Source organism: Cyprinodon tularosa, unplaced genomic scaffold (genome assembly GCF_016077235.1).
Source record: "Cyprinodon tularosa strain WSP-4 unplaced genomic scaffold, ASM1607723v1 ctg636, whole genome shotgun sequence".
In the NCBI taxonomy this organism is placed as follows: Eukaryota; Metazoa; Chordata; class Actinopteri; order Cyprinodontiformes; family Cyprinodontidae; genus Cyprinodon; species Cyprinodon tularosa.
The window spans coordinates 1,099,062-1,126,308 of record NW_024039381.1 but is presented as its reverse complement, the minus strand read 5'-3'; the positions used below and the strand labels follow the sequence as shown (position 1 = coordinate 1,126,308).

At 36.7% G+C, this 27,247-nt stretch overlaps 3 protein-coding genes across 3 annotated transcripts; 1 reads left to right on the top strand and 2 right to left on the bottom strand.

Moving 5' to 3' along the window:
* Window positions 1–1,837: 1,837 nt before the first annotated feature.
* slc35e1 (solute carrier family 35 member E1) lies at window positions 1,838–10,306 on the bottom strand. The gene is made up of 6 exons (XM_038308403.1): window positions 9,938–10,306; window positions 6,309–6,379; window positions 3,233–3,370; window positions 2,957–3,082; window positions 2,607–2,852; window positions 1,838–2,420 (listed from the first exon to the last, which is right to left on the bottom strand). Exons 1-6 carry the CDS (start codon window positions 10,263–10,265, stop codon window positions 2,193–2,195), a joined length of 1,137 nt encoding a protein of 378 aa, XP_038164331.1. The 5' UTR covers window positions 10,266–10,306; the 3' UTR covers window positions 1,838–2,192.
* Window positions 10,307–10,945: 639 nt separating this feature from the next.
* On the bottom strand, window positions 10,946–17,691 carry LOC119798781 (mediator of RNA polymerase II transcription subunit 26-like). The gene is made up of 3 exons (XM_038308393.1): window positions 17,361–17,691; window positions 13,341–13,415; window positions 10,946–13,263 (listed from the first exon to the last, which is right to left on the bottom strand). The coding sequence occupies exons 1-3, from the start codon at window positions 17,421–17,423 to the stop codon at window positions 11,767–11,769; spliced, it is 1,635 nt and encodes a 544-aa protein (XP_038164321.1). The 5' UTR covers window positions 17,424–17,691; the 3' UTR covers window positions 10,946–11,766.
* Window positions 17,692–19,359: 1,668 nt separating this feature from the next.
* On the top strand, window positions 19,360–25,548 carry pex11g (peroxisomal biogenesis factor 11 gamma). The gene is made up of 5 exons (XM_038308391.1): window positions 19,360–19,416; window positions 21,669–21,866; window positions 21,944–22,122; window positions 24,121–24,189; window positions 24,501–25,548. The coding sequence occupies exons 1-5, from the start codon at window positions 19,360–19,362 to the stop codon at window positions 24,727–24,729; spliced, it is 732 nt and encodes a 243-aa protein (XP_038164319.1). The 3' UTR covers window positions 24,730–25,548.
* Window positions 25,549–27,247: the final 1,699 nt, after the last annotated feature.

The window sequence follows — 27,247 nt, the reverse complement described above, 5'->3', positions numbered from 1 at the left end:
CAGGAACATTCAAAGATCAGAAATCAAACCGTTAGCTTCAGTGAAAGTCAAACATAATAGAGACTAAGCATCCTGGGGAAGACTGCTGCTGACAGCCTTCTGATAGTTATGATTTATTCAGATACACCTTTACAGATTCATTTCATAAAGTAAAAGTATTTTGTTTATTGCACGCCAAGTCATTCAGGAGATGTTTTCATCAATGCTACCTGCACAGAGCCCAACAGTCAGCTCTCTTTACATTCTGTTATTCCTAGATGTGCAAACTTGATGCTGATAGCAGAGCAGCTTTAGTGAAGTGCCTGATACAAGAGGATAAATCAAATTGTTGGGAAATTCCAATAACGCATATATATATATATATATATATATATATATATATATGAACATTTTGTTTATTTGTATAACTAAAACAAATCTCCAAAGCTTGCAGAAAACTTCCTCTGTGATCCATTGACTTGCTCCATTATTACATCGGGACAACAGGTCCTAAACTCCCTGCCGAACAGAACATATCTGAGAGGTCACTGACCTTTGGTTTTGGTCTCACTCTTCGCTTATAGCTGTAAATATTCTGTATTCTCAAAGATCCCCTTTTGAGAAGCAGGTTTGTTTATTTTTAAAAGTAGCTTAAACTCTTCTGGTTGTGGGAATATTTACAGGAGTCAATTTTTGCCTAGAAGAAATGAAACAAACTAAACTACCTTACTTAAGGTATTTCCCTTCATCAGGCACTTTTAGGAATGACCTCTGATGTTGGAGGCATAAGATTTGCTTCCCGCACTCAAACGAGGTCTGCATCTTGCTCCAAAACATCTTTGTTAAAGATGCGACAGATATGCTTTCCACTAAATGCTCAGACTTCACATTAATGATAAAATACTTTTGAACAATTCTTAAACATAGAGGAGGACAGATCCTAAAGGTGTGCTCGTACACAACTTGTATTCAAAAGATGGAGAACTTAAAGTAAACCGCAAAAACACGTCCTGAGGGAACAGAAACTAAAACATCCGTTTTTAAGTTACAAATTGACTGGAATTCAGGACACAATTCCAGTCAGCTGATTTAGCAGGAATTGGGGAGACAGAAGAGAAAATAATCCACTTTAAAACCAGCAACCCAAAACCTGTTTTAAGCTCAAACACCCTAAATGTTCATGTATTTTTAGAGAAACTTGCTCCAAATTGCTGTGATCACTAACCAGGACGGTCCTGGATTATGCATGGATTATTTCAGAACTTCAATGAGGCTCATCTTACATCATAATCAAAGTCTGATCTCCTGCTGAGTCGACTGCATTGATGAGAATCTAAAACGTAAACAGGTTCATTTTTTTAAGCTTTATTCTCGGATTCTCCCAATAAAACTATTGGGTCAGATAAAAAAAAAAAAAAAAAAAAAAAAGATGCCCATAAACCTAAAAAGTAGACCAATAATATGGTGTTGGTTTGTTACAAATGCAACATGGTGGACTTTGGATCCCGACACAACAATCAATCAGCCAGGGGGTCAGTTTGGTCCTGGATCCGATCTGCAGTCCAAATACTGACCAATTGGATTTTCTGTCGTTACACATGAAAATGCATCAAAACTAAGCGGTCTCGCCTCTTTCAGCCCATAAACTCATCACCCAGCAGCAGATATTGTTGTGGTATACTTTTTGAATTTAACAAAAAACAGAGGTGAGACACATTATGCTTTGATGTATATGTTAGGATAATCTCCTAAATTCCTCTCTTTCCATTTAAGTGCAAAGCAAAATCATAGATCTAGACTTGAGAATTTCTCAAAGTGGAATTAGTAGGTGATTGTATCGGCCAGGGAAAGCCTTACTGGTGGAAGAAATATTCACCATTTCAACCCTAAACTACTGTTGAACGTTTCTGTGTCTGTATAGTGTGGCTCAACCGCCCCTCAAAATGTCTGAAGTGGCAGATTATGTTTGCGACAGTTATTAACATCATAATAAATAAAATAAAAAAATCAGCAGGGAGGCTGTAAAAACAAAAACAATGTGTAGACATGGAGGGACGTAGGAGGGCAAACATCTCTGGCACGCCACAGGTGGCTCGTCACATCTGGATTATCCTCCACAAACAGCACTTGCCTTCAGTGTCATTCTGGAGCAGGTTTAAAGAAAAAAGAAAAAAACTCTGCTGGTGTCACCACGATGAGAACCACGCCCTCCATTAAACCACAAATTGGTGGTTGCCGCTGTGGTTTGCCGTGTAGGCCTGTCCGCTGTACTGGAAGTGATCAGTCAGCACGGGATTCCAGCTGTGCTGCTGTTCTGAGCCGTAGGAGTACGGCCCGGATCCGTTTGCCTGGGTCCTCTCTAGCATCGGGTTGTCAAAAGACAGCAGGTCCTGCGTGCTGGTTGGCAGCTTCTTCTTCTGCTTGTTGGCGTCATATTTAGCCTGATGAGGAGGATGAGATAGGAAGGTTTGAGTAAAGCCATCAGTGGTAAACAGATAAACAGATAAAAAAAAATAAAGTCTACAGAAAATTAGGCAAAATGAGACATGTTTAGACATGTTGAGGATATGATCCAACCGCATTTAAAATTTTATTGACATCTTTATTTTAGGGTTGAATTGACTTACCTTGTTGTAGAGGAAGACCCCAAGAATAGCTGTCATCATACCCAGGACATTGGTGAGGGTGACTGGGTTGCGCAACATGAACAGAGATATACTGATGACCATGATCCTCTTGGTAGCGTTGGCGACTGCATAGCTGAGAGGGCTGACGAGGTTCAGGATACTAAAAGCAATGACGTTCTGTGCAAAATTACAGAAGCCGCTGATGAGGAGGAGGAAAAAGGTGCCTGCCCATCCTGAAATCTCCGACTGAAATGGAGGCAGATGTGTTCGACTCAGTTCACAGTCAAAACCGCTTTAAGTTCATGATTACCTGCAAGTAGTGCAACTACAAATCTAACATTGGTACCCACCAGATCCCCACTGACAAGAAACACAGAGAAGTCCACCAGAACCCAGGTGGGCAGCATGAAGAACATGGCGTTAAAGCCCAGGATGTTCAGAAGCCTCAGGTGATGCACGCCTGTGTCACGCAGCACCTTTAACAGAGAGGAGGGGAAATTACTTTAAAACAAGACAAACAGGACTGATTACAATACTAAACGTGTTCCTGTTAAATACAGTTTCAAAAAAAAAGTCACAATCTTCTCACTCATTTGGAGGAAAGTCATGATCATGAGGTGACTTACCTTTTTGGAGAAGATGTTCTGCAGAGAGAAGCAGAGTGTTGCAGCGAGAGCGCTGATCAACCCTGACACATCAAAGGAGAGCTCGGTCATGGTGGCCAGCAGAACCCCACCGATGATCGGGATGAGCGACACATACACCTACAAAACAGGATCAGGAAATAAAGACCACTTCCCGCACTGACTCATGGCGCATTTCCCACTGCAGGTTCTCCATTTTCAGCAGACTGATCTCTAAACTACTGCAGTAGTTTATGATTAAAAAATAACGCTTCTGATAATGAAGTTTTAGCTATTGTTTTCAGTTAGATAGCCTTTAAAATAGAAAAATGCTACTTTCACTGATCTAGACCATAGAAAATATGTATCTGCAAATAAAGTAATACTTGATTTGGATTTAGAAAAACTGTATGGAGAGTGAAAATACACAAAAAAAAATAGGAAAATTAATGTCGTATGTATGTATATACAAATATATACATCCACAGGGGACTGCGGCTCACTGGCTTAAAGTATCGTTATAAATCTGAGATTCATTTGCATGCTTCTTAGAATAGGTTTTGAAATACATGACTCACACTGCTAAACTAAACTCTCTTTGAGACTAAGAAAAACGCCGTTCTAAGAAACCCAAATCCCCAAAACATAGAAGATAAAACACTAACGTCTAAGGAGGGATCTAAAGTGACTGATGCAGAGCAGAATTTTAAGTCACCAAATCATGCTGAGTGACTGAAAAGGCAAAGACTAACATGGCTGGTTGGGTTCTTCATGTAATCCTGTTTATTAGATTAAATCTGTAAATGTTTGGACCAACTATTGGAAACTTCAAATCCTAAAGGCTCATTTTACAGTTGATGTACCCGTTCTGTCTCAGAACTGAATTGCGAAGTAAATATAACACGCTGGTGCCAGACACACAAGTCTGTCTAACGTTTAGCCAGCAGGACTGTTCCTTCATCAAAACCCAGGAAGACCTCAGAGGTTCTAAATAAGTAAATGTCTGTCGCCACGAGCAATATCAAATCTTCAACATTAAAAAGCTAACAAAGTTTAAGCCAGACCTCTTTAATAGGACATAACCAAAGACAGAGAGTGTAGTTATAATATGAACAAAAAAACATTGCTATGCTAGTGGCTCACGTTCTTATCCCCAAAAACTATAAAATATTCCCTCATTCACCAATGTTGATGTTCTTTAGAAAACGCTCCTTAATTTAGCGTAATCTTTTCTTGGTGAAATATGGAAGCCTAAACTTTGTTTCAGGAAGTCTGACTTTTTAGCCTGACAGGCTGCACTGATTTGCGTCATAAATCAGTCTATAAAAAAGCTGGTAGAGCCTGATTTAAAAGGCAGTTAACGTACAGGAGAAAGATGTGATGCAAAAAATTCTCTTTGAAAAAGACAAATAATAATAATAATAATAATAATAACTAACAGCAGACAGTTGTTCATATCTTAAAGACATATCTAGCTCCTGTGGCAAATAATAAATAATATAATTTAAACGTCACTGCAGCCAGAATCTTGACTGATTACAGAGAAACGCTGTAATGGGCAATTCTGATGAAAGTGGAAACTCCCACCGCTCGCCCTGTGCTTGTTTCCTTTGCTAAACCCTTCTAAATCCAAGTTTAATCGAAGAGGCAGACATTAAAAAAAGGGGGTCTGATTATGTTGAAAGTTTTTATTGTTGTAAACACTCCAAACTCTAGATTTAGTATACGCTGTCAGAGGAACAGAACATCTACACCAGTGTTACTTCACGGATCACCACTTTTCACCAGACAAGGACTCCCACAGACACTTTATGTCTTTTTGTTGTGTCGTGTCAGAAAAATAAGTACACAAAGAAATTATCATCCCACACCAAAACAACCTCTCTTAATGAAAAAAGACAGGAACCCCACGACCGTTTAGCTGGTCTCTAGTCCACAGTGCTGCACAGAAATCGCTCATCTTCCTCCTTTTTAAGGAGAGGGATGACATTTGAAAAATCTAAACATTTTTTGTAGGCCATATATTCTTTAGTGAAGAGCACTTAAACTAAACGTAAGCTAAAGTCTGTAGGAGCCAGAGGGCCTTTAATATGGAAGGAATCAGTTTCCTACGACTTTGTTAAAGGAATAAGGAAAACACTTAGTAAAAAACTCACATACTGCTTCAACATTGGGCTAAAGAACACCATCAAAATGAAAAAGTCCTCCTGAATCTGAAAAGGCAGTCAGTGAATTAAGGTTTGATTGTGATGAACAAAGGGTGAATGAAGATATTGCATTTATAATGACTTCTCTCTGTGAATTTGCTGATTCATTCAGGGTACTCCGCTTTCTCACACAGTCTAAGATAAACTCTCAACCCACTAAGGTGTGTGTTTGTGGGGGTAGTATGGTTGGTTTTCTCATGCATCTCTGTGATGGACTGAAGACCTGACCAGGCTCTTTATCATATCTCACCCAGTGACTGCTAGGGACATATGCCAGAATGCCCCCCCCAAAAAAAAACAAGAAAAACAGAGTCCACTATAAAACAAACCAGATTGCAGAGTTTACTAGTTATCAGTTCAAAGGAACTACTTTAAAAGGAAAGGATGTCATCAAGAAACCCCCAAACTTCCTGGGTTTAAGCCAGCGTGGAGGATGCTCCACAGACCCCACTGATTATAATATCAGCTCTCTCTTTGACTACAGAGATTCCTCCACATCTACACGATTTCTGTTAATATTATGAACCATAATTGATGAGGCCAGTCTGCTATTAATGAACTACTGGTTCATTTAATCCAATTTGTTCAGTCTTTACATGTGTTCATTATTCCCTCATAGAATCAGTCTATGTAAAACATCCTACATGGCAGTCATAGATTGATCAGTGGAATGCAGGAGGTGATGTGGCTGAAAAGTCTTTGCTCGCTGACCCCTGACCCTCTACAGAGTGCAAGCGACGGAAACTTTGGTGGGCGGCTGTAACATGAGATGCAGCAGAAGCACAGCAGGCCAACTGCGCCACATCACCACTGCTCAGCCTCAGTCTGAAACAGAGCGGGATCTGTGCTTGAAATGCTCTGAACCGACTCACCCTTGTAGTTTGCTTCTCCCTCATTATAATTCTTGATAACAGCACCACCCATATTGGCATTGTGGCTTTTACTGCGAAAGAGACAGAAGAAAGGGAGCGTGTCAGTTTTAAAACAACAAGATCCGTGATGATACCTAGTAGACACAGAGAACCATTTAAAGGGCTATAATATGTTAATGGAGGTCAGAACTGGGTCCACGCCTCTGTCAAATAATACACGCCGTCATTCAGGCATTTACATGTCTAAACAGTGGTGCGTCATTTCTACGCAGAGTGATTTATAAATGAATCAGCTGCATCCTAAGCAATGCTGAAGAACTAGCTTTACGACATTTGATAATTATTACAACAAGTTTAAAGGACTTTATGTACAAAGAAACTCAAATGCAGCATTTTATATCGACCAGCCAAAACAGAAAAATACAGTCAATGGAAATTATAAATGCAGAAATTATTTAGCCAGAAGTAATAAAAAAATTTAAATAAAAAACACTGATGAGTGTTTTCCTTATACCTTAGTCAAATACACCATGCGTCTCAGTCAAGAACACATGCTTTCACGCATCATCAGTGATAATCTTGTGTAATCTCATTTTTAAATGAAACACTACTTACTTAAAGAATCTGCATTTTTTAAAAGAATGAACGTATTTATTTACTTCATCATTTGGAGATAGGTGAGCTCCAAATGGTGAAGATTAAATTGACCTACAACCACCAAGGAATCATGGAAGGATTAAAAGTGGGAGACTATCTAATGACTTGTATTCATCCTCCAAAAATAAAAATAAAATGATACTCACAAACACACCTTTGTTTTCATGACATATGGGGACATTTAATTGATTTTCATTCATTTTATATGGCCTAACCCTAAACTAAACTGAATTTACACGTATAATCCTAAACCTAACCCCATCCCAAAAGAAAAGAACTCTACCATATGAGGATCAGCTGAATGTCCCCATATGTACCTGCAAGTCCCTGAATGTAGGAATTTTTATTTAAAAACTTCCTCCACGTTGTAGGTAAAAGAAGACTACACACACAACTTTAGAGATGAAGCATCTCTAAAAGCACTACTTTGAGGTCTTAATATACACGTGGAACTGTGTCAGTATTGCTTTTTTTTTTTCACCGCCGTTTAAAGAAGTTGTAGTTTTGCTTCCTAAAAATGCATCTTAAAGCAGGATCATTGGTAAGTGATTTATTGCTTGGAAAACTTAAACAGAGTTGTGCTTTGAATGTTTAACCATGTGTTTCAGGAGCTGTTCCAGTATCACTGTGGGAAACATCCATATGACAAAGGAGAAAGGTGGACTTTCTCCCAGCTGTCACTCTACTAGAATATTTCTATAAATCAGTCAGATGGACACTACCAAAACACTAATGGCCTCAGTAAATTAGAATATAAAAAGGGTTATAGCAGCAGCTAATTGTAATATCTGAAATTCAATATTTGGCTGTTTTTAAGAGAGTGCTATTATTTTCAAAATAATTTCTGTCCGTTTTTAACACTATAGCTTGGAGCAAATACAACTACGGACTCAGTTTCTTAGAAACACATCAGTTACAGAGGAGCAAATATGCAACAACATAGATAAAAGAAAATAAAAAAAATCACTAGAAAGAGTTCTGACATTATAGCCATCAATGGGGGACAAATTTAGGTTCATTGCCATAAATACAACAGAGGCTATATTACAGCAAAAAGAGCAGAATAAACTGATTAGACACATTCCTTGAAAATATCAAAACATCAATGTTAAAAAAAAAACTGCTGTGCTTTACCCAACTAAATAAGTGAAAAATGTATGCTGAGAGAAAAAAGAAGCAGAAGAACCAACAGCAACAACTATGTCCACAGTATGTGTTGTGCCACTCCTCAACCTAAGGTCCGAAGGACCCCGTCCACGTAGGCACGGTCCTTCGGAGGTTGTGAAAATTAGGAGGCCAGAAAAGTTCAGCTGTAGATTGGAACAGGTACGGCCTTCCACAGCTGTCAACGCCCCTCAATCGGTGTATGCACCGTCGCCTAGCAACCGTGTTGACCCACAAAGCAGGCAAAGAAAGGATGCGAAACTACTTACTACAGTTCTGTGTGCAAATTACATTTCTGAGGAGCTTCAGCAGGAGTACCTTCATTGCAGGTATTAGATTTATAGTACACAGAAAAGAGAGGTTCTAAATGAGGATGGCTGACATGAAAGAGTGTTTAAAAAATGAGTGCTGTTTATAATAGAGTATCAAAAGGCTTTTATCCACCGCTCTGAATAATTATCACAGCAAGTATTAGGAATTCAAACTTAGGAAGACAAGCATTTTTGTTTAAAAATATATATTTAATGGGTGTAAAATAAAATTTTTGAGAAAGCAACTTTCTGGTCTTCCCTAGGAAAGTAGCAGCCAAGTGGTTAGGGTAAATAGCTTGGAATCCTGATGCACTGGGTCTCTGAGCAAAGACCCTTAACCCCCACACAATGACAGCCCACTGCTACCCAAGGGGGTGCGCTAAATGCAGAATGAATTTCGTTGCTCTGTACTTGAGACGGTGTTATAAAAATAAAAAAGCTGGGAAAGTTATAACCAATGTATTTCGCAGAAATAAACACACACATAATTGTTCATGTAATAAATCCACATTATGATTGAGATCCAGACTCTGGATTTAAAAACAGACCAGAATAATTTTTTTACTCATATCACCACTTATTTTGATGCAACAGTGTTTGATAATATGCAAAATGCCAAAATAGATGTCGTGATTTATTGCCTAATGTTACATTTATACAACTAATAAATGAAGCCATTCTTAGATCTTGATGCAAATTCATGCAGAGGAGGGAAGAAACACGTTAGTTATTTGAGTAATTGTTTGGGGAAAAAAAGGTTTACTACTCAATACTATTCAATTTTAGTTGATAAAATTAATAAAAACAACGTTAGTTTTATTTGAGCAAAATATTGGACTACTCCATCCATCGTGCGTTATTTCACTAAATAAAAAACAACGTTGGTTTGAAAAAGTATCTCCTCTGGAATTGTTTTTGTCCAAATACTTTGAATTATTTAATTATGGCCTTTTAAATACCAGAATTTGCATATAACCATACATTTTGGTCTATCTTTACATCATTTTAAATTTTGGATGTTATGAGGGGGTACTTTACGACTTAAGTACACCTAGTTGTTTTTTTAAAGCTATATTTTACTTTTACTTGACAAAAAATATAATAAAGTAGTTTTACTCTTATTTGAGTTGGATTTCTAGCTTTAAAACTAGAGATAAACTCTGCCAACCGGATCCAGTAACGGACCCTCCCCCCTGAGGCATCTTTAAATCAGTAAGCTAGCAAGCTAGCAACTGCCGGTTCGCTTATAACTATAAAATAATACAAAGTTAAAGACAAAACGTGTACTTTTAAATTTAAATAAAAATGCTTGTCTAATTTCTTCTTGAATAACACTGTCACACATCACTCCTGACCCTTTAAATGCCCGTGTCGGTAGCTGGCCAGCCGTTAGCCGCAAAGCTAACATCAGCTGACAGATACCGACACATCATCAAGTTACCCCGGATGGCAGCTTCCAGTAGGATGGTTTTTACATAGCAAACCTTCTCCACTCACCTGTGTGGGCATACGAAACGGGCACCTTCCATATGCTGAAGTGAGCCGAAACGGACGCGAAGTATTTTCCGAAAGCTAAAGGCAGGATGTACCATCGGTAGTACCTGCTAGGCAGTTCTGTTTTGGGGACTCCCCATGCCCGCAGCAGCGGCGGGAGGAAGACAACAACGGAGATGATGTGAAAGAGAGAAACCGTTACGGGATACGGAAATCCGTTCAGGATTATTTTGTTGATGATGTTTCCTCCAGAACTGACTGTGTACCAGAACGCACACAGCACAGCTATCCGGATCCCTTCCTTGACCGGGGTCCGCTCCACCGCAGCCATCTTTCTGCGCGGAGTGACGAGTCACCACCGCTGTGAATGGTTGGAACGAAGGGGCGGGGCCATTGATGAACCGAGAGCTTTGCTTCCGGTCACGGATTTCAAAATAAAACAACACGAAAACAAACACGCGCGTGTAAATAAATTGGTGCTTCTCAGAGTAAGATTACTAGATACAGAATCACGGATTAATTATACGCCGAGTGAAATATTACAAATGTCAATTTCAGTTAATTCTGGATGATCATAGTTCCAGAGGCGTAGCCAGAAAATTTTTATAAGGGTGGCCAGAAGTAGATAGGCACCAAGACCTCAGGGTCAATCTACACTGTTCCAACAGGACAATTAATGAGCAAAACATCCATATTTTCTAAATAAAGACAAACTATACTTTCCAACAGCCTTTTCTTACTATTAGACGAATATATTCAAACATCCGTGATTTCTAGATAAAAGGTATAATGGGTAGAATTCTTTTCAGGTTGAGTGTTGGGCAAACATCTTTTCAATCGTCATTACTTACCTACTTTTATCAGTAATCATTCTGCATAAAATTGATATTTACAAGTACTAATATCGACATAAATGTATTATTTAATAATTTTATTGAAATTGTTATTTATCTATGATTTCACAGAAGACTCATAGATGACTTGCAGACACATCATTTTCTATTTACCCCATAAAACACAAAATCTATTTCTGCTTGAATTCTGTATTTATCATCTTTATTGTTAGTATATCAATGTGCATAACTAACCATAGTGGTTTTGTTGTCAAGTAATTGTTAATATATGAAAAATGAAAATGTTTTGAATATTCCACTTGAGAGTATTACTGTTGCCACCATCTGTATTAGAGGGAAATAAATGAAAGGGGTGGCCGATGATTGGCTAAGGGTGGCCGTGGCCACCCCTGCCCCCCTATGTAGCTCCGCCCTTGCAGAGTTCACGCCTTAGCATAATGAACAAACTGGCTGCTCTTTACTCCAAAGGGAATGGCAAAGAACAATGGTGAATATGTTGCGGGTGATGTTTGGTTTATTGAATTGTTGCAAATTATTTATTGAATTTGTGCAAATTTCTTTAGCTGAAGCATGGCTCCCAATATCTCGGCAGTGCGGGGACTTCAAACCTGATATCTGTGAGGATGGTACTGCTGCTGAAGCTCCTCATAAAGGAAATTAGCACATAGAACAGTAGTAAGTAGCTCAGCATTCATTCTTTGCCTGCTTTGCGGGCAGTAAATGATGACTCCTGTTAATTTATTTGTCATTAATGAGTTTTGAAATGAAAGACTTCAGTATGTTTAAGAAATGAACACAATCCTGTTTCGAGATACAAATACAAACAAATGTAGAAAAACATTTATAGAAACTTGCAGTACAAAATGAAAGCTGAATGAAGCAAAGCTCCAACAGACCAAAAATATTTAATAAAAAAACATATTTCCACATGTGAACTTCAGATTTGATCAAATGAGTTAATGAACACTTCACTGTGTTTTATTCTAGACATACATAAGGCAATATATTCAGTCTGCTCTCATCTTCATCTGGATCTAAAGAAATGCACTCTGTCCAGTCGTACCAGTTACCCTTGGTGTCATAGCAGCCGTTAACTCCGGACCAACGCTGCCTCTGTAATCGGTTCAGGTCATCTTTGTTGATTTCTCTGCTTATTCCAGGCAAGTCTTTGGCAGGATAGTCTGATGCCAGAATGTGAGTTTCTGTGGCAATGCTTTTCCGATGATCCACTCTCTTACAAACCTCAGTCGTAAAGGAGTGGGCACCAGGTGCGTGGACACCAGAGGAGGACAGGATATTGCTCTTTTGGGTGAGCTGTGAGTGGAATATTTCACTCCTTGACACCTCTTTCCAGTCCGTCTGCTGAAATCGACTCAGAGCAACAGGTGGATTTGGCTTCAACTGTTCTGATGATTGTAGTTCAGAGCCTTCCTTTTTCCCCAAAGTCTCCTTAAAGCCGGTGCGTTTAATTTGTCCTGTTAATGGATCAAATGTCAGTCTTCTGTCTTTTTTCCTTGCTGGTCCACTGCGGTCTTCTGTAATTTGTCTATCTATGTTTACGGCATATTCTTTAGCCCTGTATTTTTGTCTTTTCTTTTTCCAGGCGTCATTTATAGCATCATCTTCATCTAAACCGACAAATCCACACCCGGATTTAGGGCCTGATGAATTGGAAGTCCTGCTTCCAGCCAACAAATTTACCCCCCTTGATTGTTCTGTCTGAACCCTGAACGACTGAGTAGAATCACCCAGTCCAGAGACATCCTCAGCCCCATTATTCACACCTGCACTATTCTGTGCTTTAGGATAATTTTTTTTAAATTCAGCTTCTTGCTTTAGATTCTGAGGATGCTGCAGCGGCAGTAAATTGGGACTCCTGGGCTGATGCTGCCCCCCAGGGGCAGGTTTATTGCATCTAACTTGCTGGTGCATAAGAGCGCTGGGAGGCTTACTGTATAAAGAGGCGCTGGGATGAGGTTTGACAGCATGAACAGGGACTTTATTGGGTTTGTTATTGTCTAAATGTTTAGTCAATTGGTGTTGTTGAATATTTGCAGCAGTTTTAAAACATCTGTTCAATCCGTTGGGTGACAGCTGTATTGTCGGTTGTGTGGATTCAACATGAGTGATTTTGGGCTTCTTTGTACGTAAGAGTTGATCCCCTTTCTTGTCACACCTTTGTTTCCTGTTGCTTATCTGATCAAGCGTTGGAGAGCAGTTGTTGAAGTCACCTCGGGCCTTTAACTCTGGCCCAGTTTTACACAAAGCTGGGGGGGATGCTGAGGGGGTGGAGCAGGGATGAGCGCTACCGTTGAAAGACCATGATGCATCAGTGAGTCCCTTGCGCAGCGAGCCCCCCTGCCCCGGCTCTATTAGTTTCTGCCAGTTCCGGAGGAGCTTCTTGGCTCTTTTTGCAAGGTCCTCGTTCTTGGTCTGTTTACGGATGTTGTTAATCAGCTTCCCGAGGCGGGTTTCCTTTAAACAAAACATCATGGATATTATCAATAACACATGTAATTAGACATAAAAAGTTATGTTTATTTTAAACGTACCTCCAGAACCTCTTTGCTCACAGGGTATCTCTCCAAACAGGAGATCACTTCCACGACCACCTTCATGTTGCATATCTGCTCAGAAGATAAAGGTTTACATAAAAAAAAAATGAAAAAAAAAACAGATACATAAAACAGTATCTATGTAGAGTTTCTTATGAAAGGTTTTCTTATTCTTCAATCAGAGTCGTAATTCTCAGACTCTATGCTTACAGCAATATTTATCAGTCAGCCTTGATTTTATAAAATGTATTACAAAATGTCATTTTGGTGTGGTATGAGTTTGACTCTTTGTAATTAAAAGAGAGAAAGAAATTAACTTTGCAATGATAATCCTTATTATTGAGATGCATCCATTGTTTTTTTCAATCTGCATTGCAATCTATTCTTATGATTTTATTTCATTTGTTAATAGATGCTTCTTTTTCTTTAATTTGTGTAACATTTGTTATCATTTTGTCATTTTAAGCATGTAAATGTAAATGGAGGAAAGGAAAGCCATATTTGCTGCCCCCAAAATAGGCAGCATATAATGAGGATCAGTTAGAATCATGTCAGAACAGGGCCGGCGATTGCTATAGGCGAGTTAGGCAATTGCCTAGGGCGACAAATGTGTTGGGGGCGCCCTCTATACTTAGCGTCGCCCTTAGGCTTACTTCCCATTAATCATAGAATTAGAAAACAAAGCGAATTAAACCGGTTATGAAGCGTCCGTCAGTTTGACTTAAGCTTACGTATATATAAATATCAAAATATGAACAAATAAATATACCACCGTTTTTTTATTTATTTTTTCACATTTAAGAGAAAATTGGAAAAGATTCTGATCACCTTTCAAGCGCCCTCCAACCCGGAAGTCGTGACGTCAATCACTGCAGCATGTCCACCAATATTTTGGAATGAAATTGTAAGCAAACAGATATTAAAAGTAAAACAAGTGAATTCTGACACTTAACTTTGCTCGCGACTCGAGGATGGCTGAACGGAAAAGACTCCCCTCTCCTCCTCCAGCTGCTGCCGCAGTCGGCCCGTCTTAATCATCCACTCAGAGTACCACTGGTAAGCGCACACAGACTTTGTAGCTTGTCCGGTCAGTTAAAAATATTAATTGTGAAATCCGTCTTGTAATCGGAAGCATACAAGCTAGTTAGCTTGAAAAGTAAATAAAGTTTCAGACGTGCTGCGTGATGATGTGTTCAGATTGGCTCAGTAAAATGACAATTAGGTTATCATGATGCGTTCAAGTGTAACGTAAAGAAAACGGGAAATTTTGTTTTTGGCGAAAAACATGAGTAATACAGTTGTATATTGCTCTATATATAATTAAACTACTGATGCCAACATTTATTAAAAATTACATTTAATTTAAAATACAATTATTTATTTGTTAAATATTTTCCTAATCGCTAAAAACATGATGAAAAGTGACAGTAGACAATACATTAACCAACAATTGTGAAAATATATTCTAGTTAGTTTTATGTCATTTCCAAGTGGCCTATTACATTAGCCATGTTTATTGAAGGCTAGAAACGTTTTTGTTATGCTCACTTGTTAAGCAATAGAAGCAATACCAGTTCTGTTAATAAAATTTTGTTGCATCGTCTTTCCACCAAATAACAGAAAAGTATCGATAGTGGTATCGATAAAGACTCGGATCGATAAGGAGTATCGATAAAGGTATCGATATCAATAAATATTAACGATCCCCATCCCTAATGTTGACATTTTTTTCTCAGAATTATGTGCTGTATTATTAGCTTGAGAATGGGTAGAAGATACTAATATAAATAAAATATTTTGTAGTGATTATCTGCATTGAGTATTCAAAAGGAATGTACAAATAATCATCAAAATATATGAAGTTATGGCTGTTCATCATAGAATATGTGAACAAAAAAAAAAACAACAACTTCAAACTTTTAATTTTGTAATGGTATTCATAAAAGCACTTTTGTTTGTAGAGGGTTAATTCTTTCTTTAATCACTAATCAATGTCAGAAATCAGGGTAAATATACCTGATATATTTTATTTAGAGGAAAATTTTGTTTATCTCATTTCTATTTATGTTCAAATGATTTAATTGAACTGGAAAAGAAAATTTAATTTAATGTTTATCAATTACTTTTTTATGTAGTCCTTGGTTGAAGAATTTCTTAAATTTATTATTTTTTATTGTTATTTGGTAATTTCTGAAATTGATTTATTTAATATTTGTTTAATGTGTGTTAAATTTGTTAATTGTCTGAAATAAATTCATTCAATGATTCAATCCAGTTTTTTAGTTATACTTTACCTAAGTGTCCTTACAGATGGTTAAAAGTGTTTTTGCACAGTCCTAACTTTGAGTGTGTAATAAATTATTTAAAATAAGAGGTACTGAAACCTATTCTGGTATTTGTCTATGCATCACTCCATGCTAAGTTACAGTTTTTTCTGAATGCTTAAACACAACCTTGATTCTTATAGCACAATTTCTAAAACTATTAATACTTATAGCAAATCCACTCACTGAACTCAATGAAGCACTAAACAGATGCTGAAAACAGTATTCGTATTTAGCACGGCAAAAGTGAGCGAGGGGGGGGGGGGGGGATGGGGGGCGCAAAACTCAATCTCGCCTAGGGCAACCAAAGGGCTAGAACCGGCCCTGTGTCAGAATAATTAGCATCGGCCTTAAAAAGCCTCTATCAGTGAATATCTAGTTCATTACCCGGTCACTGGCACAGCAGCAACCACAACCACAAGAGGATCTAATTTAAAACCTAACTCTTCCCTCTGCCTGTGAGAAAGGATTTGCATTTTCTTTTTGGTCTTGGTCATATTGAGCCTGAAACCAGTATCGGTACATACTTTCAAAAAATGCAGGTGTAGCTTTGAGAGTCTATGCAAATGATTACTTTTGTTAAGTTGCTCATTTTTTCCCAGAATAAATCATTGACCTATTAGCTATTTTCAATAAATTAGAGTATCATCAAAATCTATTTATTGAAATCAGGCAGAAAACATTAAACTTGTATAATTTAGTCATCTAAAACATCCTAATGTATCCCAAATTCAGCTCCATGTGAGAGCATTGAAAATGTATAAATGAAAATCTTGTTAAAATATACTTTATCATAGAGAAAACTGCTGAGTTGATGTTTGTTGAAAATCAGCTCAGACTGATGCCCTCCACAAGGCGGGTTGGAGAGCAAACATATTATCAGAGAAGGTCGATGTTCAGATGGCAGCCTCTGAGCATAGTAGAAGGACAGTTGAGTGGAAGAAAAAAAAAACGTTTAGAAAAAGTGCCAATGGATCAAAAATAAAGGGAGTGGACTGCTACTTAGTGGTTCAAGGCTTTAAGTTCAAATCGAAGTAAATGTTGCATTAATTTTGAAACTATGGTCCACACGCTGCGCGTAAATTCCACAGTGATTGATGACTAAGGTATCTGTGCTCCAATTCATGATCAAATTTGCCAAACCAAAAGCCAATAAGAACCTTTGGAGGATTGTCAGGGGGGAAATAAATCAGTGTGTTCATCAGAGAACGTACTAATATCTCCACCTTTACTCTGTTAGTGCAAAAACATTAGTCACTGATCATCATAATCTTACATTTTATAACACAGGGATCTTTTCAGAAAAGGAGCCATACTAGAAGATAGGCAGTATATTCTATGAAATGTTCATTAGGAATTAAAATACAGCAAAAACCACTGAAGTATTTCCCTCTTGTCAACCTAAAATGATTTGAACATAATCAAGATTTTCCCAAGACGATTTTTCTTTCTTTCAAAATTTCTTTCTTTCAACATACATATATATCTATATATATAGATATATAGATATATATACTAAATAGCATATATAAGAGAACTAAATAGTTAAAAACGGGTTTGACCCAGGGTCCAACATGCCCTGATGCATGATTGATGTTCTTAATTGAATCAAGTTCTGCAAAGAACCCTCTCAGACACTATTGTTCATCCCTTTCCGTTCAGTTTCCTCTGCTCCAAACCTTGAATAACTCACATTGCTCTGGCCGTCGATCGCCTGCAGCAGTCGGTCTCTCATCACCCGCGGTGAGGCTGACATCGCCCGGTGGAGCCCTGGACCAGATCGGACTGAGACACCTGAGTCTCCGCAGACAAAAGAAGAATTTGGGAAACGTCGGTGACACTCATGGACCAGATGAGCTTCTTGGAAAGCGTGCAGAATAATGTCTTTATAGGCGACTATCTTTGCCTTTATTCTCCCCGGTCAGCGCTCTGATTGGCTGGAAGGCAGACACCTTAAATCCGCCGGCTTCCCTCCGTGCTGCCTCCGCCTACTCATCCCTCTCTCCTCCTCCGTCCCCTGATCTGGCATCATGTACCACCGAACAGCATGATGGGAACTATGTACGTCACCACCATATCTATGGTCACCACCGCTAGATGGTTTGCGTAAAATACACGTATTAATTCGTTTGACGAGCTGGTAGCCGCTGTATTGCGTAAGCCTCGCCGCCATATTGTGAGTGGCACGCACAACTTGAAAAACAACTCCTCCAGTTTTCGAAATAAAAATAAGAAAAATAATAATTAGCATTTAACAGATTCTGTCTGATAATTTCTCCTTTTTTCGTGATATTATTTTTATTTAAGTACTACTAATGGCTTTATATATATAGAGAGAGAAGTAAACGTTTCTTTATGATTTATTGATTGATTGATTGATTGATTGATTGATTGAGAAATGTACTCATTACATCAGCTCAAATAGTCAAAAAGAGAAGAATTAGTGCCAAAGGAAGTTGCATGAATATATACAGTATATAAAGTGCGTCTACATATTTATTATTATTTTTAATAATAGCAGGATTATTATACAGGGTTATTGCACAGGGTGTTTATATGGGTATATATATATATATATATATATATATATATATATATATATATATATATATATATATATATATATATATATATATATATATATATATATATATATATATATATATATATATATATATATAAATATATTTATATATATATATATATATATATATATATAAATATATTTATTTTTATATCTGTAATTGTTAAAAATTATGGAGAAAGAAGCAGAAGGGAAGATATAATTTATACTAGATTAAGAACTGGACATACCTACTAGAATGAGTTTTTGTTTGTATTAGTGAAGAGAAATAATGATATATGTGAGGGCTGTGAAAGAAAAGAAAATGTGGATCATGTTTTGATGGATTGCATTAAATATACAACTGAAAGAGAGAATATGAGGAAATTAATTATGGAAATAGGGAGATAATGGAGTATTAAAGGAATTTTAGGGACAGATGGAGATAGGGAGGAAAATTTGGTTATTAATAAAGCATTTTTTTCATTTTTACATAACACAAAAATAAAAAATAGAATATAGTGGGTAGAACTATAGAGCTGCACACTCATGTACAGTAGGTGGCGGTATGCAGCTATGAGTTGTTTGCAATCCGCCAATCTAACAAAGAAAAATATAGAACACGTACTGACAACCTGTAAAATTTATGAACATGAAAGGGAGAAATTGAGAAGGATGGTTGAAAGGACAGGCCAAGAATAGAGTCTTAAGGGAATATTGGGAAATTAAGGAAATATAAAGAATTTTCACAGATTAAGGAAAGTATTATTTATTTATCTACATAATACAAAATTAAAAAATCTAATTTGATGTAAAGTAATGTTGCTACACACTCATATACAGTAGGTGGCGGTGTGCACCTGAAAGTTGCTTGCGATCCGCCATAATAGAAAAGAAGAAGAAAAGAATATAAAGAAAGAAGAAGAAGAAGAAGATTGGCGGATCGGAGATCGTTTGCTCTGGTCTGTTTGAAGTATTTCCCGATTCAAAGTCCTTCTGAATGTTGCTTCACTCTGGGTGCAGACAGCGACATTAATGTGCAGTTGGAGCTAAAATGTTCTGAAGGAGGTTAGACAGTTAGAGGCCATTGATCTGAGTTTAATTAATTAATTTATTGGTCGTGTGGATGATGTCTGTGGAGTCTCTTGTCCAACTGCTGGAGTCATACAGAGGAAGAGATAAACTTGTGAGTCTTTACTGATCATAATGTTTTACCATCTTACATTTCTGTTAAAGGGAATTGGCTTTTTAGTAACTATTCTTTAGAATTAAGTATTTATTGTATCTCATCCCAAGGAACTAACTATAAACTACAATAGGTTGAGTTGACCATATTGTAGGAGCCAATTATTGTTTGTTAATAATTAACAAAGTTTTTTTGTTTTTGTGGATAATTTAGCCATTTTTTTTTTTACTTTATTGTTTGACATCTGTTATGAGATTATGTTTTTTGGTTATTTGGTCATGTTCCTTTGTTTCTGGTTAGTTATGATTAATTTTGGTGAATTATATTTATAAACAGAGAAGCATGAATGGATGAAATGTTTAAGGACAGATGCACAGACTGACCAATGAGCTGGCAGGATGCTTCCCAGCAGGAGAGGATGCAAATTTACATCAGGCAGCTGAATTAATATAAGGAAATGGTTGTATCTTAATAAAAAATAAAAAATAGAAGATCTAAGTTTTCCTCTCTGATAAACTGAAACTGAGTGTTTAATCCAATCCTCTGGGTTCTTACTTTCAGATAAAGTCTCTTGTTTCATTGTTTACTTCCACTTAGGTTTTAGTCCAGAGCCAGAAGCAGAAATTGGAAAAAGTTATGATGGATATTTTTCCATGTTTTCAGATATGTTATTTTGTAACAAGATTTCTGCTTGATGGCTGCAAAAGTCACAAAAGAACTGAAATTGAAACCTTGATCTTTCAAAGGTGCTGGATAAATGTGTTAGAAAAGACAGAGGAATTTAACAGCATTTAAACTGATAAAGATGTGGAGACTCAAGAGCAATAGAAGAAGATCAAAGTCATCTGTTTTATAATAATTTCAATAATTAAACTGGATGAGATGTGGGTGTGCTGATAAATGAATGGGACATGGAGGAGGATGAGTATGAGGTCTGTATTCACTTTGAGCAGATGGTGTTAATAGAGGCAGCAGCCACATATCTGTTAAGAACACGTACAAATATCAACACCAATAGATAGTCTTTTTCTGTTTGCTTGCCTGAGGAGAAATAAACTGAGAAAACTGAAGGAGTACATCTGGAACATTTTTTCTTTTGCCTGCATAAATTACTTAGTCCATGGTGCATCTGTGGCCTTTGTGGATTTATTTTTGTGTGTGTCATCAAAGCTGGGCCACAACACATATATTATCATATTTCAGGTTTGGAACGTAGATAAAACTGATTAAATTAAGAAACTTTATCCCTTGAGCCTTTTACACCTTTTTTTCTATCCCCTTAAATAAAATGGGCTGAAGAACATAATCTGGATTAGAGTCAAACTCAATACCTTTGGTGTAGAATATTACTAAACATAAATAATAAAGGGATAAATAAATTGATATCATAGTAATTAGGCTACAAATACAAATTACAATGACATGCATCATTTTCGTAGGCAAACTGAGATCATCAAAAATGTTTGAATTACAATAAAGCAAGGTTTATTTTTATTGAAGGGTTTTGTTTTGCTATTTGAACCAGCCTGATAACGTTTCTAGACAGCAAAGATCTCACTTCCCTCACTGGTTATCAGACAACCAGTTAAACAGAACCCGTCTGAGCAGATGAAGTAGGCCAGAACAGCATCTGCTGCACTGAGGGCCTTACCTGCTACAGTTATGATCAGGTTTTCAGGAACACCTGGTTAAAAACAAGCAGTATTTCAAAATGAGAGTTTTACACCAATAGCCAAACACGGTGGTGGTAGTGACATGGTCTGGGGCTGCTTTGTTGCTTCAGGACTCAGACAACCTGTTGTTGTTATACTGTTTTCTACCAGAAAAACCCTTAAGCAAAAAGACTATGCTATAAAGACTAGGCTATGATCCATAGCCACATTTAACGATCCAAAGCATAGCAGTCAGTTCATCCCTTAATGGGTGAAAAAAGCGAAACTAAATGAAGTTTAAACGGCAGAAATTTGGACATAAAGCCCATAGCGTTGCTGTGACTTGACCTGAAACTGGTTGTTCATGCTGGTTAGCTCCCTCATGTGTGAAACAGTTACCATTTTCAGTCAGTTTTTTTCCTTTTCTCGGTTTTGACTAACATTCTTCAGGGAATATCTGCAAATCTCTAATCTAGTTAAGGATCTTTAGATGAATAGGCATCTACAGATGCAATTGTTGCAAAAATTTATTAAATTTTCCTTATTGTATAGATCTGGTCGCATTTTTTGTGCAGTGACTCTCATCCATTTTTTCTACAGATCAGGACTGTCTGCTATGGCTCCCAGCTGGTGGGAGGTGTTCTCACCCGGAAAGCAGTAGCAGATGCGTCGTCTCAGCAACTGGGGAAACGTTTACTGCTGTTTTCTGCTCAGCTCAGCCACTGCAGGACAGTTTTGAGGCTGTTTGATGATCTCTCTATGCTGGCGTACTCCCACAGCTACGGACTAGGGGCTTCGGTGATCACTAAAAAACAACTATATTTATAACATTTCCTTAAATACTGAACAGATTTTAATTTATTTTGTTGTTTCAGGAGGAGGATGCGGCCATTCGCTGGATATCGGTGCTGACCAATGTGGCTGACCAGCTTTACTATCCTTGTGAGCATATCGCCTGGGCTGCGGACGCTGGGCTCATCAAAGTGAAGTCTGATAAGTGGTGGTTGTTTAGTACGGTGCTGTGGGGAACCTCGCTGCTGCTGGGGATCCTCAGGTGAGAACATCTGGACTCAGATTAGGCCACATCTCTGATTGATGTTTTATCTGCACTGACTCTCTCTTCTTTTGTCCACACTGACTTATTTCTAAAAATTCCACCAAGATTAATGATTTAATTAATTTCATTTTCTTCCACTGAAGATATTATCTTTTAAATGTAAACATCCCAATACCATGTTTGTTATTTTAAAGCTTTTTTTTTAGACTATGTACTTTGTTTTTTATTAACTTATTTTTCATTTCTTCCTATGTTACTTCTATAGATTAAAACCAATTTAAGAAAATAGCAATTCTCATAGTTGTAGCAGATTTCCAAATCTGCTGTCAATTACCTGTAATGCCTCATCATGTACAAAATGCGGAAGGTCTCGTGGCTGCAGTTCACCAAACTCCTGCTGGAATCGAGCCAACAGTTTACCGATATATTTACTCTACATTAGAAGGAAAATAAGTAATTAATTACTTTAAAAGTACTTTGGAATAAACTCCTTATATAACAGCTAGCAGCTTTAAGGTTACTTTAAGATAACTTAACATGCTTATATTTGCTGGACTTACATGGTACTTTCATGAATCTTACTATTTCATAAGATCAGCTTTAAGTAAGATGGTGACCAATAAGTTCCAGGTTAGCTCTGTAAAACTTCGCCCGTTATTCCTGAGAAAGTCTCAGGAAGCAGGAAGTAATTTTTAGGTAGGTACTCGTATATAATATGGAAGTATATGTTATATGAAGTAACAAATAAGATCCAGATATTTTCTAGAAAAAAAGCATATATTGTACATTTTGATTATGTTCTTTAAAATGACTATTTAGTTAGACTTAGACTCAGACAGATTTATTTTGTCATTTTGTATACATACGTGTATACAAAAAGAAATTTAGTTATAAAAAAAAAACAGCTCTAGACAATTTCCTTTTTTTGAAGCGCAGCCTTGAAAACAGCAAAAAATACATAAAAAAATAAATAAAAATAAAATACTCAGATTAAGACAAAAAAAACCCCAAAAACTAATGTCTGTTCTCATAAGTAAGAAGTGATTTTGGATAAAGTCCAAAGGAGGTCCCAGAAAATTCAACAGAGAACAAACCGGTTCTTTCTGTTCAGGTTCTAGAATGTTTTTGTTTCAGACATGAATCTGAAATCTTTGAATGGTATCCTTAAAGTTAACAAAATTAATCTATCTAAATATTAATCTGTAGAGGAAATTTTAGAAAGCCACCTAAAAGTTCTGTCAGCTCATTTAAAGGTATAGTAGAGGATTTTCTTTTTCTGGGTGGATCATTAAAATAAGTGTTCCTCCTTAATTGTCAAACATTCTGGTGATATGTTTACGTAAGGCCGTCCCCATGTTCACTTACCGCTGGTGAGTCTGACATAGTGGAAAATTTGAAATCTTCTTTTGGAAAATGAGCTTGTATAAGCGATGCAAACAGCAACTTTTAAACAGAGCGTGCAAAAGGAGAAATGAGCTTGTGCACTCTCTTGCAACCGTTTAATAGGCGATCCCTCTCAGGAGCAGGTACAGGGTTGAGCATGTGTTTTTTATTTAAGACAATATGGTGGGTCTTTTCAGAAATTTGTGGAAATCATGCGCTATACCTTTAAGAATACATTTAATTTACTGAGTGACCAGTGTCTAGAATAACCCGTAAGTAATTTCTGTTCTATTTTAGTAAAGTACCGGTAACTATATTTTTAGAGGAAAATAGTCCAAGATCACTGTGGAAGTTTGAAAAAACTCAAGCAGAACACATCTTCCAGATAAATAAACAGTAACCTCCAGCAAATGAAGTTTGCTTTGGAAAAGTGAAAGCTGTTTATTATGGATTTTGGAAAACCTGCAAAAAATTATTTTCACAGGAATTATTATCCCGGAAAATTTGACGGCAAATAAATAAATTTTGAGCTGGAACAAAAAAAAAAAAACATATTTAAAAGATTCAAGCATGCTGCTAAATAGACTTTTGGTTGATATTTGAATTTCTCAGATCCCTTCGCGTTCTGCTGCTGCTGAGACGGAAGCTGAAGAAACACGATGGGGGCGGAGGAGGCAGCAGGTGTTTACTTTGCATATTAGATACTTGGAGTGAACGTACTTTATTTGCTGTAATGAATTGTGTCAGCAGCTCACAAGACAACTAGTTACACATCAATTACCAACATAGTTCAAAATTAGAAAAGTAAGCTGAATTTTCATGGTAAAAAGTTAGATTTTTCTGCTTATATATACAATCTGAGTGACTGTTATCTGGTGTTGTTGTATTGGTCTGTTAACCTTTCTTAGTTTGGTTATTTTAAAATATAATTCAGTAAATTTCCAGCCCCTTCAGCCATTAATCCCATTAAATCAGTGTTTTCTTTCCTGCAGACGGTCTCACCTCCACAGGCAGATACGAAGGGAGCTGCTCTCCATCCTCAGCAGCATGGCCGATCTCTGTAATGCCGTTCACTGGTTGCCACCAGGCTTTCTTTGGGCAGAACGGTTCCCCAGCTGGCTGGTGGGCTTACTGGGCACCACCTCCTCTCTGATAGGTTTGATTCAGATGAATAGCAGCAGCAATGAGCTGTCAGACAGCACAGTGTCGTCTTCACAATGAGGAGGAGGCGGCTTACGAATCCTTGCAGGTTTTTGATCAGATCAGAGTATCTATTTAGATTTTTAATTTCTGTCTCAATGGACTACTAAAGCTGCAGACTTCTGGATCGGTCTCTGTAGGTGAATAAATCCCTCTGCTATCTTTCAGAAATATTTTTAACATTCTGAGATTAACCTTTGCTTAAATGCAATTTGAAATGTTGGTTATGTGAAAATAACATTTAGAAAATCTTCTTTTTAAAGCAGTTTTATCAATTTAGAAACATTTTTAAATCATTAACTGATAATGGTTCAATCATTGTTTCATCATCTTTTCGTGCCATTTCAGCATTTTGCCGACGGGAGACACTCTGTCTATATCTTCTTATCTTAGAATATGATGAATAGAATTGTTTTATTGTTTGCAATGCAAACTTAAATCCACCTACATGACAAGTTAATTTCAGTGTTAAGGTTAAAGCTTATCGTAGAAGACTATTAAATATACAGCTACATGTTGGACTTTAGGAGAGGTGAGTGAAAAATATTTCACTCCTTGAATTGCAGAATTAACTGTAAATATGAAAAGATTGCACTTTAATGTTTTAGGCAATTAAGCACATTTTAATAAGACACAGAAAACCTGAGGAAATACAAAAAAAACTGTGATTCTATAATTTTTAACTGTAAAAATGTAATTATTTTAGGTTTTAAACCCCTTTGGAATCATCTGACAGACTTTTGCTTGTTTGGGGTCAGCAGTGAGTTTGACCGTGGGGCTCTCAGATGGATTTGATTTCTGTCCTTTTTCTTCTTATTAAATTCTTGATATTTATCTTAACCTTGTTTTAAATGTTGTGTTGGTTTCATTTGGAATAGAATAGAATAGAGTAGAATAGAATAGAATAGAAACTCTGGTAATAAGGCTGCAAAAAGATTATAGGAAAAATGGTCACACAAATGTTGACCTTAGAAAATGTATAAGAATAATTACAGCGAAGAGTTAAAAAATTAATTAAATACTGTACTGTAAATTGTTTTAACAATATAAATACTATGCACCTGGAGAATAAATATCCAATGTACAGCTATGGACATTTTTACAGAAATGGATATTTAAAAATAGCAGCAACATCATAGATGTGCAAAATGACAGCAGCATGTTATTTAACTGACTAAGACAGAAACTGTGCAAAATCAGCATGAATGTAACAAGTTGTTGAGGTTGTTTGGGAACCGTGGTAGTTATAGAGTCTAACAGCTGCTGGGAGGAAGGATCTGTGATAGCGCTCCCTCCCATTTGTGACTCAATGGATGTGTTTTCAACGGGTGGGAAGATCTACCTCTGTCATCAGAATGTTTCTTGCACAACTTTACATCCTAAATGGATGGAGACCAACAGAGATCTGATGAGGTGAATATTCCACTACTTAACAACACTTAGCAGGACTGAGAAACAAATTTATGATAACGCAGACCAAGATGCTGTGTATTATCTTCCAGATATTCATAGTTTCTGTTCCTAGGTTTCTTTAGATGCGTCAGTCTGCTTCATGTTGTCAGAAAGATTCTGTTATTCATTGGATCTAGAGGTTTAGTTGCACTGACGACTAGATAAAACTGGATTTCAGTTAACTTGGTTTATGAAAATATCTGATTTAGCAGAGGAAGCGGGGATTTTATACATAGATACATATTTTTGATAAAGTTTTCCCCTCTTAAATTAATTAAATAATAAATTAAAACATGATCTGAATTTTTTTTTTTTTGCTTTTGTTCCAGATTTTATTTCTCTGACGGCGATGACATTAGTTCGAAGAGATTAAACATTTCATTTTTGAGTAAAAGGAAAAAAAGAAACGTCTAAAGTAGCAAAAACATTTTAACAGCTGTATAGTAATGCTTCAGACATTATAAGCAGCAAACAGTTTGAAGCAATGGTTTGGATTTTATACACATGTATTGAACAAAATAAGATTGTGTGGATTTCAGACATTTTCTGTGACTTTTTAAGTTAATTTAAAATAAAATTTAAAGTTATTTTTTTACAGAAGAACCTGCAAAGGACCTTGAATAACTATTTCGTGTTGCTTTTGAATCTTTTAAAATGGTGCAACAGTTTATTTGATTTCTTTTTAACCCAAAGCTGAAATCACTGTTTTCTGAATGGATCAGTTTTTATTTTCTTTGTTCATATTTTGTGACTTGGGGAAAAGCTATATTGGACTTTAATTTATACAATTTTAACTGTGATTTTATAAAGTTAATTGTTACTGTATACCCAGTTATTTGTCATTAATTGAATATAGTTAAGCATTCAAAGACCCAAATGAATTGTGGTTTTCCAGTTTTCCTAAGATAATTGGAATAACTAATGAGAAAATATAAAAGCACAAACACCTAAGATAATAAACACAAGTTGGATGTTACATTGTTGAAAAGCTGAAAGTATGTGGTAAAGGCTAGTAACTAAATTATTCCAACTGAAGAAAAGCTGCAGTATTTTATAATTTTTACATTTTCCCAAAAGATATGGATTA